The following is a 17,713-nucleotide window of genomic DNA, read 5'->3' as shown; positions in this document are numbered from 1 at the left end:
GGGTACATACAAAGGACAAGTGAAATTCGTCTACTTCGGCCCACAATTGATTGACACGTAATCCATTTTCCCACTCATTTTCCTCTTGTTATGCCCTACCCCACGCGCACTTTTCTTAGTCATTTACTAATTACTATTATAAAATCTTTTTTTTTATTTTGTTTTTCTGTTGCTCATCTAATAAATAATAATTTGTTCATAAAATAATTATGTTTGATTAATCAATGTTCAGATTAACGGAGGTCGTTACGCCAACCAAGACCTTCAAGCGCACCAAAAACGGCGCGTGGAAGGGCAAAACCGTCATGCTCTCGGGATTGAAAAAGTACCAACCCTAGTAGGTCCCACTCAAGTGCTATATAAATCAAAGCCCGATGCAACGCAAACGAATCAGCAAGGCAGAGAGAGTGTGCACCTTCCGCCAAGCATTTCTCGGTATTTTTTTCATAGCGCTTCTATTATCATGACTCTCAGTCCCTCTCTCCCACGCGCTCTCCCTCCCTCTCTCTCTCTATATATATATATATATATCTCCTCCATGTATGTGTTTATGCGTATGGATATGTAGAAATAGAGTCGGTGAAGTCTCATAGTCGATTGTTTGATCTGTTGCAGGTTCGAAGATGGGCGGCGATAAGGGCTTCAGTCTGGAGGAGATTAAGAATGAGACCGTTGATCTGGTACTCTCTTAACTCTAATTTTTCCTCTTCACGTAGACACGTACGTTATCTGTGAATCAGTGAATCCGTGCTTGGTTGCTGAGAAAATTGTTTTACAAGTTTTCTTCGCCTTTTTAAGTGTTTACAACTCTAAAGTGAGAAAAGAATCCGCTTCGTTTAATTATTCTCTCCGTATCTTTTCTTTTCTCTTCCTTTTAATTTCTTCTCCCAAGCAAGAAAGGTGATCGCCATATTAGGTGCAAGTGACCGATTCCAGGGTTTTTTTTTTTTTTTTTCCCTCCCTCTCTCAACTCTCTGGAGTAGCTGTGTTGTGTGGTAGAGCTCGGTAATTTTATTTTCACCTGTATTTGGTCTTCGAAATTTGAATAGCATTGATCATGTATGTAAATATACTGTATCGGAGGCGTAACTTTATCAATCCGTCATTTGCGTCACCGATAATCATGTGGAAGAATATGCCGAAAACCGGTACTGGTTACCACGAACGCATCTCTGGCGTTCAAGAGCCTTTGTGGCTAACGTGTATGGCCCCGATGTGCTCCCTCCTGCTTAGAATCGAAGCGTTCTTATAGAAATAATATGTAGTTTTAATATTATATCAGGAAAATCTTTAAATTCGTGATTCATTCCTTAACGGAGTAGATAAGAAGACGCACCCACTCACGTGATGAAAGTGGAACGACAACGAACGCATCTTGATCAAGGAACGTGGCTGATAGGGGAGGAGGGACCCTGATCCGGCAATGGCCGTTTCGTCTTTCTCTTTTTTGGATTACGCGCCCCTGAGGAGCGTGTAGAGCTTCAACTATAAAAATAAATAAATAAATTCTATTTTGGTTTATTGATTAAAAAACTGTTTTGAACACGATGTCGTATGAGCGATGCTGTTATTGCGTCTTGCGGTTTGGATGTCGTGAATCAGTGGTCCGATTACGATACTATATTCGCCGACGAAGGTATTTGTGTCCTTTTTCTTTTCTTGGATTTTTCTTTCTGTAAGATGTCCATTAAATTTTTTTGAATTTAGCTTAAATGGGTTGAATACTTGAAGTCGACGCGAGACGCTATAACTGACTTTGTTGGCAATCCATTCTTGATTGACATTTATTCAAGTTCACACATCTCGATAGTGATTTTGGTTTTGCATGCAAAATAACTCCATTCGTATTTGACTTCTGTTTTTTCTCCCCCTAATCACTGGTTTATCTTCGGACAAATATAATAATTTTTTTTAAAAAAAAAAACATTGTAATCAGAGGATTCAGCTGTTATCTTTTTGGATCCTAGAATGACCCGAGAACAAGGAATGAAGTTTTTCCTTGCATGCCTCTTTTTCGGCTAGATTGGATCTTCTGGGATTCATTGATTCATGACCGTAGGAATTAGGCAACCGTAGCTCGGATTTAGAAGCTATAGTCATCCATGAATGATGACGGATGGGATCAGGCTGAAGAGTGAGGACATATTTACTTACTTCTGGGCTCTGGCTGAGGACAATAGTCAAAGTGAAACCTCTGTATGAGGAGCTACAATAAGTTTTGAGTTTCAACCTTCAACGTCTTAACCCGTAAACTATTAAAGAATTTCTGTTCTGGTTTCATTAAGTTAAGCAGACTGTTATTTTTAGATTCATTTCGTCTATCTCGTGATAGTTTTGTGCCTATTTTCTAATAGTTAATAATTTATTGGTTTGTTCTTATCAAATATAGCCCCTGTTTGCTGAAGTAGAACAATTTTTTTGTCCATCCTACTGATTGTTGTCTGTTCCCCTCCCCTCAGGAAAAAATTCCTATAGAAGAAGTCTTTGAACAGCTAAAATGCTCAAGAGAAGGTCTAACTTCAGAGGAAGGAGCCAACCGGCTTCAAGTTTTTGGACCGAACAAACTAGAAGAAAAAAAGGTTCATTTTATAAGCCCTTACATATGATAAGTAGTTGCTCTTTATTTTCCTATACTATCACTTCTCCAATATGTGGTGACGATGTTTCTCAACATGATGCGGTATACAGGAGAGCAAAATTCTCAAGTTTCTAGGCTTTATGTGGAATCCGTTGTCATGGGTCATGGAAGCTGCTGCACTTATGGCTATCGCCCTGGCTAATGGTGGCGGAAGGCCTCCGGATTGGCAGGACTTTGTTGGCATCATTGTGTTACTGTTTATCAATTCCACAATCAGCTTTATTGAAGAAAACAATGCTGGTAATGCAGCAGCTGCCCTTATGGCTGGTCTTGCTCCCAAGACAAAGGTGACCTGTGCACATTTGCAAATTTATACTGTCCTGTTGGTTTTTCCATAATCACTCAAGGTATATTCTTTTTTGTTTTATACGAAATATCATAGGTCCTTAGAGATGGACGGTGGAGTGAGCAAGATGCTTCAATTTTAGTTCCAGGAGACATAATCAGCATCAAACTGGGAGATATAGTTCCTGCCGATGCCCGTCTGCTTGAGGGAGATCCTTTGAAGATCGATCAATCAGCCCTTACAGGCGAATCCCTTCCTGTCACCAAGAATCCTTCAGATGAAGTATTTTCCGGCTCAACATGCAAACAGGGTGAAATAGAAGCCGTTGTAATAGCCACTGGTGTGCACACCTTTTTCGGCAAAGCTGCTCATCTGGTGGACAGCACCAATCAAGTAGGGCATTTCCAGAAAGTTCTTACAGCTATTGGTAATTTCTGTATTTGCTCAATAGCTGTTGGAATAATCGTGGAGATTATAGTCATGTACCCAATACAGCATCGCGAGTACAGAGATGGGATTGACAACTTGCTGGTTCTCTTAATTGGAGGAATACCGATTGCAATGCCAACTGTTTTATCTGTAACAATGGCTATTGGCTCCCACAGGCTTTCTCAGCAGGGTGCTATCACCAAGAGGATGACTGCCATTGAGGAAATGGCAGGCATGGATGTTCTCTGCAGTGACAAAACTGGGACTCTGACCCTGAATAAGCTTACTGTTGACAAAAATCTGATTGAAGTGTTTGCTAAGGGTGTGGAAAAAGATCAAGTTGTTCTTTTTGCAGCTAGGGCTTCGAGAACTGAAAACCAGGACGCCATTGATGCCGCAATTGTTGGGATGCTTGCTGATCCGAAGGAGGTACATCTTTCATCAACCTCTCATTCTGCTTTTTTGTACCTTAGTTTAGGGTTTCATAACTTATGGCCATACTGTTAATAATTGACGCAGGCACGAGCAGGTATTAGAGAAGTTCACTTCCTTCCATTTAATCCCGTGGACAAGAGGACTGCTTTGACATATATTGATCCTAATGGAAACTGGCATCGTGTTAGCAAAGGTGCTCCTGAGCAGGTAAGCGTGCATTTCCGTATACCAATATACGGAGATTGAAAGTTTTAGGGATTTAACTATCATCTAATTATGCCTTTTCTGATTCATATCAGATAGTAGCCCTTTGCAACTGCAAGGAGGACGTGAAGAAGAAGGTCCATATGGTGATTGATAAGTTTGCTGAACGTGGACTACGATCTTTAGCTGTTGCAAGACAGGTGTGTAAATGTGAAGTATTTATTGTGCCTAATTAATGAATTCCCTGATCATTCATTCTGTCAATCATATATGGCTGCAGGAAGTCCCTGAAAAATCAAAAGATAGTCCAGGTGCACCATGGGAGTTTGTTGGTTTGCTGCCTCTGTTTGATCCTCCAAGACATGATAGTGCAGAAACTATAAGAAGAGCCCTTAACCTTGGTGTGAATGTAAAGATGATTACTGGTAAGACTTCATTAAAATTGAAAATTGGAACATCCGTTTTATATTCCTTGGCCATGTCTTAGATTTTCTACAATTGTCCTGTCAATATAGGTGATCAGCTTGCCATTGGCAAAGAAACTGGCCGGAGGCTTGGAATGGGAACAAACATGTATCCCTCTTCTTCATTGCTTGGGCAAGACAAGGATGCTTCAATTGCATCCCTCCCTGTAGATGAGTTAATAGAGAAGGCTGATGGATTTGCTGGAGTTTTTCCAGGTGAGCTCACTCGTCGTATTTATCCTTCATCTTCAATGACTTGTCGCATTTGTACGCGTATCCTGCATCTGGTGCATGATTTTGCTCCATCATTTCTAAAAGGCAGCATATATTATTAATATAACGGAATTTTGTTTCCTAAATTATATCTAATTTTTGCAACTCCTGCGTTTATTGCCATTTATTTTCCATGGATTAAACTTTTGGAAGATTATTGACTTATATGCAAAGTCATGTCAAAAATCCTTACGCAATGCTTTTGCATAGACAGATTTAGACTTTGTAAGTTTCACTTTCATATTTTGTTTCTCCTGATATTCTCAAATTTGAGCACTGAATGCCTCATTTTTCTTTGATTAAAATTATTACTGAATTGGTGCCGTGAGTCCTCGTTTTTAACAGTCATTTTTTTGGAATAGAGCACAAATACGAAATTGTTAAGAGACTGCAGGAGAGGAAGCATATTTGTGGAATGACAGGGGATGGTGTTAATGATGCTCCTGCTTTGAAGAAGGCCGATATTGGAATTGCAGTAGCTGATGCTACTGATGCTGCTAGAAGTGCTTCTGACATTGTTCTCACCGAACCTGGCTTGAGCGTGATAATAAGTGCTGTGCTGACTAGCAGGGCCATTTTCCAAAGGATGAAGAACTATACTGTCAGTACTGTCTCTGTCCAGTTTTCAGTGGTTTACAAATATACTGTTATCCAGGTTCACTTATTTTATGTCTTCTCTTGCAGATTTACGCAGTTTCTATTACTATACGTATTGTGGTAAGTGAACCACAGTTCATCGGAGATTTTTTTTTACTAATTATGCATATCAAACAATGGAGTTTAAACTAATTATTGTTGCAATCTGAATCTCGCAGTTTGGCTTCATGTTTATTGCCTTGATATGGAAGTTTGACTTCGCTCCCTTCATGGTTTTAATTATTGCCATCCTAAATGATGGTGAGATCCCTTTGTAAACCTTTATGTCAATTTTTAGGTGTACTTGGCACAATCTATATCAACTTGACTATTGTGTGATTATGGATGTGCTCTTGTCAATTATTATAACTACAGGAACAATAATGACAATATCAAAGGATCGAGTAAAGCCATCTCCACTACCTGATAGCTGGAAGTTGAAAGAAATTTTCAGCACTGGCATTGTACTCGGAGGTTACCTAGCCCTAATGACAGTAATATTCTTTTGGGCTATGAAACAAACAAACTTTTTCTCGGTAAGATCAGTATGTTAGGCATGCTTCTTTTGGTAAAATCTATACATGTTTTGGTATTTTATGATTTTTAACAATGCAGGACACGTTTGGTGTAAGATCGCTGAGGTTTAGTCCTGAAGAAATGATGGCAGCTCTATACCTGCAAGTGAGTATTGTGAGCCAGGCACTTATTTTTGTGACAAGGTCTCGCAGCTGGTCTTTTGTTGAACGCCCTGGACTTCTCCTTCTCACTGCTTTTGCTGTGGCTCAGCTGGTAAGAAGTTTAACTCATTGATTACTTGTTCCAATTTGTTATTACCTTGATACCTTCCATGTACTGGAGGTATTACTGCCTCTTGTAGCATGTAAGCAATAGGAAGTATCCATTGCCTTGGCTTTGTTGTCTGGCTCAGCAGTGGACCTACATAGGTTTTCTTTCAAGGCTATATTTTACTTATATTGGCATCCATGGTTCACATAGGCATTGCAATCCTGTTTCTCAAAGAAGTGGATGACTTATTTTGACATGTTCAAGTATTTTCTCTTTGGCAGATAGCAACTTTAATAGCTGTGTATGCAAATTGGGGCTTTGCACGGATACAGGGTTGTGGATGGGGATGGGCTGGAGTTATCTGGCTCTATAGTGTGGTTACATACATCCCTCTTGATATTCTCAAGTTTGCAATTCGCTATGTCCTCAGTGGGAAAGCTTGGGATAACCTTTTGGAGAACAAGGTATCCTTTTGAACAATGCTCTTCTTAGGAGCCGAGAAATGTGAAAGTGTCTATCTCTAATTCTGCTATATTCTGTTTGGTTTTTCAAAACAGACTGCTTTCACTACGAAGAAAGACTATGGGAAAGAAGAGAGGGAAGCACAGTGGGCTGCAGCGCAGAGGACCCTGCATGGTCTTCAACCGCCTGAATCCACCTCCCTGTTTGCTGATAAGAATAGTTACAGGGAACTCTCAGAAATTGCAGAGCAGGCCAAGCGCAGGGCTGAGATGGCAAGGTGAGCGATAATACGTGCTGAGCTTTTTCTATTTCATGAAACGTTCTTGCTTGCAGCCAAACAGTACTTGAGAAAATCATTTGACATTATTAATGTAGTTTGAAAGAGGATGTCTTACTAAATTATGGCTTTTGCAGACTGAGGGAACTGAATACATTGAAGGGGCACGTGGAGTCAGTGGTGAAGCTGAAGGGCCTCGACATTGATACAATCCAACAGCATTACACAGTCTGAAAACCGGAATCCTCCCTTTTTTGTTTTCCTCTGACAGAGAGCTAAAAGATTATGATGATGAAAATGTAGAATTGAAGAATAGAGTGATACACAGCTCGCTAAATTTGCAGTACCATACTTTGTTATCTATTTAACGGCCCTTTGAAGTAAATAAAATGTCACTTGTTATCGTTAAGCTCTAGCTTACATCCTAGAATGTTGCGCCATTGTACTGTTTAACTTGATTCGTAGCGTGACAGATGATGCGCTCAGATGTGAAGTGGGCTAAGGGTTTTCTTAATGTGTTCATGATACCTACCACCTTAACAAATCTTTACTAATCTTGAGAAACCAAAAGTAAGGCGCTTTTACTTGCTTTGGAGGCAGTTTCTTCATTCTTCACGGCAAAAGGCCTCTTTTTTATGTTATTACCCCAAAATTATATTGACCAGGTGCTAGTGTTACTGTTATGCAATGCAGGTGCCTTTCGTGATTTAAATAAAGCCCAAAAGGCCCTCTTTTATGCCATTACCCCAAAAGCCCATTGTCTGTTGTTTTTGAGAATCAAGGCCCAATATGATAAATCCCTTTAGGCCCACTTTTAAGATAGACATATTGAATTAACAGGTCGATAGATTTATGGTTTTGTTCCTTAAATTTGTAAATTTTTTTAATATGACATTACTTATTTTGATAGAATAAATATTTGTACTAAATTAATAATAAAAAAATGTAGGAAATGTTTATTATTATCAACAAGCACAAAAGATGTTCTCATCCTATTTTTATTTTTCATTACCATCAATCTCATCTCGGGAGGAAAAATAGGTACATAAAAAAGAGACAATGTAAATGAAAACTAAAAAAATTCTCAAAATTAAAGTTTGGGTAGGAAAAGAAAACAATAATATGAAAATTAAACCAAAAGATACAAATATAAAATAAAAACCTTGCAAAAGACCATGATATCTATTATCAGTTGGAAGAAGATGCCATTGAAATTATGTCAACACTACGAGGAGATTCATATTCAATGTCCTACAACTTTATTCTGTATGATATTTGAACTTAGTTATATGGACTTAACTTCCGACTGACTGTATGATACTTCCTAGTAATAGAGTCTAGAATTTAGAAAAAAAATAATAATATGATATTTAAACCAAAAAATGTAAATGGAAAATAAAAAAACACTCAAGGGGAGGGGGAGGGGAGACCTTTGAGATGAGGAAGAAAGAAAATAAAAATAAAAATAAAGATAGAAGAGAAGAAAGAGAGTAATACCAGCGTAGCGATCGAAAGCTACACAGACTGACTCACAGAGAGAGAAGCTCGAAACATAAATCGGCGACGTCAAATAGTAAATAAATAAATAAAAGAAAATTAAAAGCCCAAGAGCCAAAGCCCGAAGCAGCTGCGAAGGCCAAGATTCGGAGCTTCCAAGCTACTGAGTTGTTGCTCTTCGATTCCTCTTCTGCAATTCCTCCGAGTTAGCTTCATTACAAGGTCAGAGTTTTCATTCAATCAATCATTATGAAAAACCCCTTCGTCCTCAAAACTTTTCAGAGCTTACTTTTTTGGTCACTCTTAACGTTTGCTCTTTGGTTTTGAACTGTAATTTGATTTTCCTAATGCTATTTGTTTGCTCTGTTCGTTTAACTCGAAATCCACGAACTCACTGATCTCTCTGCTTAAAGTTTATTTTTTGGATTTTGAAGTTCTAAGCTTTCTAATTTTTATCTCAAATACGAGTGGTTCGGTTTAATTGCTATGTAAGTGATGTAATTTACGGTTCCTGCAGTTCGGGGAGAAGCAACCACGACGAGCTTGGTATTTGAAGTTAGGGTTTTTTATTTATTGCGTATTTGAATGAATATTGAGTTGATTTGAAGGGTTTTGAATTAGCTCCCCCAGTCAGCTTGATCTCTAGGGTTTTGGATTTCGGGGAGATGGGATTGGGGTTTGCATTGTATGGTTTTTGGGTTGGAGAATTTCGGGTTGTTTGGAAAGAAAAATACGTATATATTTATTGAAAATTGGGGTTTCTGCGGTTTATTGGCAGTCATCGTAGTTCCACATGCATTTCCCAAAATATGCAGAGCTCGATGTTTGATTGGCATTGAAAGATAGGCAGAGGGGTGAATTTGGAATGTTTTTGAGGAGTGGATAACAACAATCTGCAGTTCATTCATTCGTGGTTACTGTTGTTGTTGAATGTGGATGGTGTATAAATCTATTGCCTTTTGAGATATGCAACCTCACCAGAGCTCAAGAGTTGATTTGGGTGAGTTGAAAGCTCAGATAGTGAAGAAGATTGGGGTTGACAGGTCAAAGAGGTATTTCTATAACTTGAATAGGTTTTTAAGTCAGAAGCTTAGTAAGAGTGAATTTGACAAATCATGTTATCGCGTACTCGGAAGGGAGAATCTTCCATTGCACAATCAACTTATACGTACAATTTTGAAGAATGCATCTCATGCCAAGACTCCACCTCCATTTCATGAAGTGGGTCCTGCAAAAACTTTGATCCAAACTGCAAAAGCATCTCCTAGTAAAGAAGATGGGCATGAACAAAGTGGGTCCCTCATTCCGGCTCAGAATCAAAATGTATACATTTGGTCGAATGGGGTTTTGCCTGTGTCCCCTCGAAAGGTTAGGTCTGGGATACGTGATCGCAAGCTTAGAGATAGGCGTAGCCCACTTGGGCCAAATGGGAAGGTCGAATGCGCGTCGCATCAGTCTGCTGATACAGAAGATAGTGGTAGTAAGGGTATCCTGGAAAACGGGGAGTTGACTCCTTGTGATTATCAAAGACCTTTGCAGCTACTGCAGCCGGTTGCAGAACAACCAGAGAATGAAAAGGAGCATCTGGTCACACGAAGAACATCTGAAAAAACAAGGATTGGTAGCATAGACCACTCGAAAGTTGCTGTTGCCGAAGATGGGGAAGAGGTGGAGCAGGGAAGACACTCTAATTTCTCAAAAAGACCTCTACTGGCGCCACTTGGAATTCCTTTTTACTCTGCTAGCGTTGGTGGTGCCCGTAACTCTATTCCAGTGGCAAGCAGCAGTGAAATTTTCAGCTGTTATGACAGTGGTGGGTTATCAGACACAGAGACATTGAGAAAAAGGATGGAGCAGATTACAACTGCTCAGGGCATTGGAGGTGTTTCACTGGAATGTGCTAATGTGCTGAATAATATGTTGGATGTGTATTTAAAGAGGTTGATCCGATCATGTGTTCAGCTGGGTGGAGCAAGATCTGCACAGTTTGCAAAACGGGGCTCTACTCATAAGCAGCTGGTTCCGGGAAAGGTTATTAATGGCATTTGGCCTAGCAATCACTTACATATGCAGAGTAGCGGTGAACCTATGGATTTTATGCAGGAACAGAAATCTAGGTGTTCAATATCTTTACATGATTTCAAAGTTGCCATGGAGCTAAATCCACAGCAACTCGGTGAAGATTGGCCATTGCTGCTGGAGAAAATTTGCATGCAATCATTTGAGGAATGAAATGTCCACGTGAAGATTTGTTTTTCCTGAAGCTGTGGTTGGGTTAGTCTGTTCTGGTTCAAAGGCTTTGACAACTGTGTTTGGAGAATGTTGATGCACCCAGTTATTGCCATGATGAGCCAGATGACTCCAATTTACATAGGCCTCTGGTCCTTGTAAGATGGATTAGTGGTTGGGGCATGCAAATAACTTTATTCTGCGGGGGGAGTGCCAGCACCGGCACGATCAGGTGATTGCAGCAACCAAATGAGGGTAAGTTTAAGAAAGAATGCCCTGAATGGTTGCACTGTTGTAAAATTAGCATTAACGTTGGCCGTCTCCTTTGATTGTTACAGCTTGAAAGCTTTCTGTAAAATTTAAGGCCAGCGAGGGGGAATTCTAAAAAATTTTGAAGGGGATACTGTTGTGTAGCTTGGTGAAAGGTAAAATACTTGTGTAAGGGCTTCAGTGTTGCTCTTTTATGTATTTTTAGAATTTGAGAATTGATTGGTTCCATTATTAATAACAAATTGACATCCATTTCCTCATCATCTTTGGTGGTTCTTGATACTTCTGCTACCGAATGAAATTGCATGGATGTTTGCAATCTAGCCAATATTTTTATTTTAACCAGAAAAAAAAAGAAAAAGAAATTGAGCAATCTTTTCTTAATTATCTTGTGGCATATCTTGAAGCCATGTGGCAAATACTCATAGATGAACAAACCAAATGTGGGCTTAACTTATTACATTAAGCATATTTATTAGTTTAATCATTGGATCATGTGTAATCTACGGGCAGGCTCTTTACCATGTGTAATGTTCTTACATTTGGAGGATAAGGATTTTGCCATGACAATGCATGCTTTCTAATTCCATTGTTATGCAAATGCCCTGTTACTTTTTATATGCTTTTTACAGCTCTTTGTTTTTCTTCCCCACCCCGTCTTCTCATTGTCTATGATCCAGGAGAAAAAGCACGTTTATTATACTTACACTACTGAGGTTACTGGTTAAAGAGAGTGTTCAATGTTGTACTGCTTTCGTGTAGATTATAAGGCTAGCAGAAAGGTTTGCTATCATACTGTTGTGTTGAAGGGCGATGTTGGTTCTCCTCTTTGCATTCAGAGGCCAGTTCTGCTAAATCAACCACCGTGGAACCAAAAGGTGGAGTTTTCCTCTGTTTTTGAGACAACAAACAGGGCACTTGGCATTAGGTTTTGTTCATGCATCCAGAGTTTCAAAACTTCCTCCGAATATAAAACCGCAACAAGCTTCTACTTAGCTGCTTATGTAGCCCATTAGTTTGATTTAAAACCAATGTCGCAAACTAGTTCCAATGAATAGCATTTAGCCATAACAAATTCTCAAGAAAACAGAACGTAAGATTAACATCGAAATGCACCAAGATTTATAAGATGAAATAGCAGCAGCAATCTGTGAGCAAATCATCAATTCACAGTTTACCATTTTTAAGATAAACGAGGCATGGAGCCAACAGTGCGTGGGCTTATTAGTTGAATCGATGAGATTTGTTATGTACAAGACGAAGAAATAAAAGAAGAAGATGCAAAGGACAAATTTAATTTATACAAGGTGATAGATCAGCCCTGCACCCAACACTTCATGGGGGTGTGGATGCCGATGGAGAGGGTACTGCTGCTGCCTTACAGATGGGGCACCAATTTTTCAGCCGCAACCATTGCTGTATGCACGTTGCATGATACCTATGCTCACATCGCAGCCTCCCCACTTCATCGCCAACTATGTACTCTTCCTGCAAGAAACAAGATCCCATGTTAAACTCAAAATTCAGGCTTAGAAATTTGTAAATAAGTGATAGACTGATAGTGATGCGGTTTGAAGAAGACGTCAGAATTAACACACAGGACAACTGAATCTAGTGTGCACGGTTTCTTGCAATCATGGGCTCTCAAAGGGGCAGAATATAGACAACATAATCTCCATACAGCAGAGAAGCTGTTTTCTTGATTTGAAACCATAAACCAAAGTCACTATTACGCTATATATTCCCAACCTATTTCATTAGCCAGTCAAAATGAGTGCTCAATGCAACACTGCAATTCGTATACGTTAACACGCTGAACTGAATCCACTGCATAAAGAATGAAACTTCTAGCAGCGATAGCCAGCTCTTTTGTCCAGCTCGTCAGAATGCTTAGTACACAAAATCTTAGCCCAGTATTATCAATCTGATCTCTTTTTTGCAGTCATCTTATGAGGCTCAAACTAATTTAAGACTCTGCCAGACCAGAAATTTGATGTACTTGATAAAACTGAATTGCTTCAAAGTTATGTTAAGTCACCACTTAAAGTTTGATATATTAGGAAGTTAAGCTACTCCTATGAAACCTAAGCGTGATAGCACCCTACTGAGAATTTCAGGCACAAAAAAAAAAAAAAACCAGATGTTGAACAGCAAATGGAGTGAGTTCATGCTATTAGGAAAAAGACCTGGCAAATACTGCACTTGACATTACTTTTTTCCCCAGCACAGACGGTAATTGCATCCTCAATAGTTGTTGACTGATAAATGCTAGTCTTAAGGCATGTAGACAATGCTTCCTCTGTCAATGCTGTGCTAACTGAACCCATTCTCTCTTCTAGGGCTAATAATTCCTGTCAAGGTAGATTAAATTGTATTAAAGTTAAAAAAAATGTTGGAATACTAATTTCCACCGTATCAAAATTCAAAACACAATCCATATATCTTGAAATGTATCTAAGAATTTCAAGAATACTGCACTGAGGAAAGTAGAAATATATGACGAAAAGGAGGGAAAAACGAGCAGATATTAATAAGTACTAGTAGAAGAACACCACCACAACCATGTACTAAAAATGTAACATTACTATGATAATGTCAGACCTCATACGACATATTATCGATATCCAGTCTCATTTCTCTATGCTGGTCATAAAAGTTAAGCCCATTGAGGAACAAGCTTGTTTCCAGAACCAGTAATTGCTGCAGGATAAAAATAGAGTTAATAAGTACACTAGCATGCCAAGTCAGATCCACAAAAAATTAACTGACCTCATACGTGAGTTCTTCATCTTGCTCTATCCTCTCAAGTGCCAGTAACACCTGCTTAACATTATTAAACAATATCAGGAAAAAATTTTAGCAACACTACACAAAATATACTTTCCTTTTACTACCAATAACACATGACATACAATAAGGTCGATCAGAGCTTTTATATCAGGAGATGGGTGCACAGGGAAAATGTCTTAATCTTCCCTTTTCCATCCAAGTGTCCCCAAACTCAAACCAGAAAATTCACAAGTCATACGAAGATATCATAAGAAGCACGTTTGCCCCTCCTGCACCCCTTGAAAATAATAAATTATTGTGCAAGCAAACTCTATGGCAAAGAACCAAATGGAAAATAAATTTTATACAGATAAGTTCCCTTAGTTCATGCTCGCCTGTCTATTTTGCCTCTCTATTTAAGACAAAGCAAATTCCCTTTGCCTCCCTTAATAAAAACAACTTTCTTTGATATTATTAAAGATAAGTAGAGCACAAATGGCATATTATATGTGCAAAATACCTCTGCAATTCCATCCATATTGTAGCGTCGGAAGCTCTCTCGATTGATCAAAGATCGCGAACTTCCACCTTCTGCTGGACTGGCGGGCCTAATACCTCTCATATACTCACTGCTATTTCCCAGTCGACCATAAGAGCTTGAGAGACTTGAGAAGGTCTCCAAAGAAAACTGGTGCGAAGAGCTAGGATCATTGAAGTCGATGGTTATATCTGACTGTGGCATTTGTTGAGGAACAAGAGGGAACTCATTTTGTGAGGAACAGTTTCTATTTTCTTGACTGGCAACTCTTGTCCTGGTGTAACCATTGAAAGATCTACGATTCCTAACTGATGGAATCCCATTATCCCTGTTAGCAGGGAAATTTCTGGCCTGCCTTGAATCTGAGATAGATATGCCATGGCTTGGTATAGAATTCTGCCCCTCCGCTGATGACCCTGTCATCTTCTTTCCCCTGGCCGAGGAACTACTTTCTCCTTCACAATTTCTCTTTTTCAATGGGTCTTTCTTTCTACTAGCATTAGATTCTGATGACGAACAATTGGAAGGTATGACATCAGCTATGGAACTGCATTTAAAATTTTTCATACCATATCTACTCGCATTAGCACGGGCATTGTTGCTAGTGCTTCTAGGTGCTGAAGAAACAGAGGGACCTAATGGACTATCTGGATTTGCCAATCCCAATCTTTGACGAAAGTTTTTCCTAGATCTTGTATTTGATGATACACTTGAGCTTCCCAATTCAACTGATGTAACCTCACTAGATTCAGCACTTTCAGAACCAGGTTGGAGTTCTCTTTGAGTTTTTTCAAGAGGACTTCGAGAATCAGGTATTTCAGGTTCATCCTGTACACTACTAGATTCAGATGAATCTGTTTCAAGCTGAGTGGTCAGCCTCTTTCGAGTTTCAGTAAGGGACTTTTTTGAGGTGTTGGTTGCAGAAAAAGCCCTCGATGTACTTCCTAATATCTCCTTGCCATTAGAAGAAAACCTAAATGAGGGCCTTGAAGATTTTCCTTTTTCTGAGCCAATCACTTGGGTACCTTTCAACGAGTTGGGTCTGCCACTGCATCCAATTCGGCTGCAGAATTGAGCATTTCGATCTCTACTACTCGCAGTATCTCTCAACGCCACGGCAGATCCCTTTCTAGAGATAACCACCCCATCAACAGCTCTCTTACCAGAATATTCATCCATGTATAATGGTGTAAATCTATTCAATCTGCAATCGCAATAACACAAGTATATTATTCTAAACATGATATGTCAACCTTTGCATGGGAAAATGCATTCACCATGAAAATTTGGACAAAAGATCTGACATAATTATTATCTACATTATAGTATCTAAAGGTAAACAACACCCGTGCACAAGGCTCCCCTGGTGGGCGAGATCGGGGACAAACAAAAATACAAGATGGACGTAGACCTTACCCTAACATGATATGTGGAGAGGTTGTTTCCAAGAATTAAACTTGTGACCTCTAGGTTACATCCCTGCAACTCTACTTGTGACCTCTAGGCCTTCATGATTAGAGAATTTGATTTGTGATATGTACATTACATATACTCTCATGGAACTTAGATAAATTAAGCAATGAAACCATCCTTGCATCTCGACATTGGGAACCAACTTAAAGCGATAAAAGCACAACTAAAGTTCGTAGCTAAATTGAAAACTCTTTACATTCAACTGAAATTGTAAACTTTTACAATAGCTCAACTGAACTTCATATGCTTTAGGAACCTGTAAAATTCAATTTATAATACATACAGAAAAGTGAAGAGGAGTTATGAATCCTTCTAATTATTACAGCCTAAAAATCTACAATATCCCCTGAACAGTCTTCAATCCATAAATTACTCTACTGTAAGAACCTAAAGCATGTGCTTACATCCCCTAAGTGCCCAACCAAGCTGCCGAAAACTCAATTAATAGACTCACTCGTTTATCAGCCCAATATCACAAAATTCCAGCTTCCTAAGTCACAAAAAATCTAGAAAAATAATATAGGTCAAATGCAAGTCTCTCATTTTCAATAATGCAATTGCCCACCAACATACAAATGTGGAAGCTTAAAAACTAAATCTGAAAATTACCAACAAGAAAGAATAGAAAATCTTAATCCTTCTAATTATTATTACTACTTTATGAGCTAAAAAACTCGATTAATAATTTGTACCCATCTCTGGCACAAGGTTTATCTATTCACAAAATCTCTCTTTAGGTAGTTACAACAATCTAGAAACATCAAGAATTTCAATACTGAAATTGTCCTACATAAACACACACAAACTCAAAATAAAATCTTTACGCTTATCCCGCTTATGGTCTTGTTCAACCCATCATAAGCTTTCAAATACTAAGTATTTAAATAAAGCAGAAACGTACATAGAAGACACCCCAAATAGCAAAAATCACGTTAAGGAAAGCCAGCTGCCTACCAACTTAAATCTCAATTTAAAAAAGGATGGAAAGATGTACAGCACCATTGAAAACTTTGAGTTTTGTCTATGCTGTTGATGATCAACCACACCAGCAGAGAAAGCCCAGCTTAATCTGATGACGATCATGTCATATCATAAATATAAAAAGAGAACCAAGAGAGGATGAGAGAAGCAGATGACCACATGACCATATGTCATCGCAAGAATAGTGGGTCCCTTCGTTTTTTAAGGACAAAGCTTTCTTTGAATTCTTCGCCACAACATCTTTCCATTCCTTTCCTAAAAACAAGAAACTCTCTTTCCGTGATTTATGGGGGCTCAAGAAAACCCCAAAAGAACCCATAACTAACCCAATAAACTAGAAAAATTTTCAACAAAAAAAATAAATTAAATGATCGATAAATTTAAAGCCAAGGACAGAACATAGCTTTGGAGCTCATCCATGATTTCCGAGAAAATGAAGAAAATTCATCAAATCCACACTAGTATTCACCATAGAAATGAAACCGATTAAACTGACAAAAAAAAACAATAATCAAACTACAGCCACAGTTGAGCAAAACTAATTTAGAATTAAACCAATCAGAAACATATAAAAAACCCAAAAAAAATACACATGTTAACGTATTTCAAAACCAAGTAATCGGATATATAGAAACAGGTATCTATATGACCATATGTGTAGGTGTTGAGATTGATTGCGATTATCATACGTACCTTTAGCTTTTACTTCAACCTTTCTCCCCTTCATATACAGAGGAAAACAAAGGGTCGAAGGAGGCTTAAAGGGAGGGAGGGAGGGAGGGAGTGTTTTTTGTTTAGAGGGAGAAGCAAAGAAAACGTGAGATTTCTTCACAAAGAAACCGAGGCTGAGCCAGAAAGATATCAAGGAGGACTGGCAGTGCCGTCCCGATCATAACCCAAATTAGATATGAACCGCTGGATCAAATACCTGTTGAATGTCGAAGATGGACGGCTTTTGATGACCGCTGACGTCATCACAAAAACGAAACTTATTTTCTTTTTGGCTCTTTTAATTTTCTTGTGAACCGTAAGCTAAGCCCCGAAGGCCCACCACCACTACCGGCTC

General features: G+C 38.8%; 3 protein-coding genes across 8 annotated transcripts; 2 read left to right on the top strand and 1 right to left on the bottom strand.

Moving 5' to 3' along the window:
• The first annotated feature begins 388 nt into the window (after positions 1-388).
• Positions 389-7,460, top strand: LOC119993224 (plasma membrane ATPase 4). Of its 3 annotated transcripts, none has more exons than XM_038840244.1 (17): positions 389-435; positions 616-680; positions 2,460-2,579; positions 2,689-2,925; positions 3,021-3,782; positions 3,873-3,995; positions 4,088-4,192; positions 4,273-4,417; positions 4,508-4,672; positions 5,092-5,330; positions 5,414-5,446; positions 5,545-5,626; positions 5,741-5,901; positions 5,981-6,154; positions 6,433-6,615; positions 6,709-6,890; positions 7,028-7,305. In XM_038840244.1, the coding sequence occupies exons 2-17, from the start codon at positions 624-626 to the stop codon at positions 7,122-7,124; spliced, it is 2,865 nt and encodes a 954-aa protein (XP_038696172.1). In that variant the 5' UTR covers positions 389-435; positions 616-623; the 3' UTR covers positions 7,125-7,305. The 3 variants fall into 3 exon arrangements, 2 of the variants coding, with proteins under 2 accessions (XP_038696172.1, XP_038696173.1); XR_005466519.1 differs by lacking the exon at positions 389-435 and having other exon boundaries at positions 624-680; positions 7,028-7,233; positions 7,271-7,460; XM_038840245.1 differs by lacking the exons at positions 389-435; positions 616-680 and having other exon boundaries at positions 2,472-2,578; positions 2,687-2,925.
• An 860-nt stretch (positions 7,461-8,320) lies between these two features.
• On the top strand, positions 8,321-11,149 carry LOC119993791. 2 transcript variants are annotated; one of them, XR_005466567.1, is made up of 3 exons: positions 8,321-8,609; positions 8,905-10,871; positions 10,955-11,149. XR_005466567.1 is itself a non-coding variant. In XM_038841029.1 (2 exons), exon 2 carries the CDS (start codon positions 9,354-9,356, stop codon positions 10,617-10,619), a length of 1,266 nt encoding a protein of 421 aa, XP_038696957.1. In that variant the 5' UTR covers positions 8,321-8,609; positions 8,905-9,353; the 3' UTR covers positions 10,620-11,149. The 2 variants fall into 2 exon arrangements, 1 of the variants encoding a protein (XP_038696957.1); XM_038841029.1 differs by having other exon boundaries at positions 8,905-11,149.
• Positions 11,150-12,035: 886 nt separating this feature from the next.
• LOC119993369 (E3 ubiquitin-protein ligase MBR2-like) lies at positions 12,036-17,494 on the bottom strand. Of its 3 annotated transcripts, none has more exons than XM_038840490.1 (6): positions 17,341-17,494; positions 14,176-15,397; positions 13,656-13,709; positions 13,488-13,586; positions 13,073-13,237; positions 12,036-12,374 (listed from the first exon to the last, which is right to left on the bottom strand). In XM_038840490.1, exons 2-6 carry the CDS (start codon positions 15,370-15,372, stop codon positions 12,222-12,224), a joined length of 1,668 nt encoding a protein of 555 aa, XP_038696418.1. In that variant the 5' UTR covers positions 15,373-15,397; positions 17,341-17,494; the 3' UTR covers positions 12,036-12,221. The 3 variants fall into 3 exon arrangements, with proteins under 3 accessions (XP_038696418.1, XP_038696420.1, XP_038696419.1); XM_038840492.1 differs by having other exon boundaries at positions 13,656-13,706; XM_038840491.1 differs by lacking the exon at positions 17,341-17,494 and adding an exon at positions 16,666-16,876.
• Positions 17,495-17,713: the final 219 nt, after the last annotated feature.

This window comes from Tripterygium wilfordii, chromosome 23 (assembly GCF_013401445.1).
Source record: "Tripterygium wilfordii isolate XIE 37 chromosome 23, ASM1340144v1, whole genome shotgun sequence".
Classification (NCBI taxonomy): domain Eukaryota; kingdom Viridiplantae; phylum Streptophyta; class Magnoliopsida; order Celastrales; family Celastraceae; genus Tripterygium; species Tripterygium wilfordii.
This window is presented reverse-complemented; position numbering and strand designations above follow the sequence as displayed.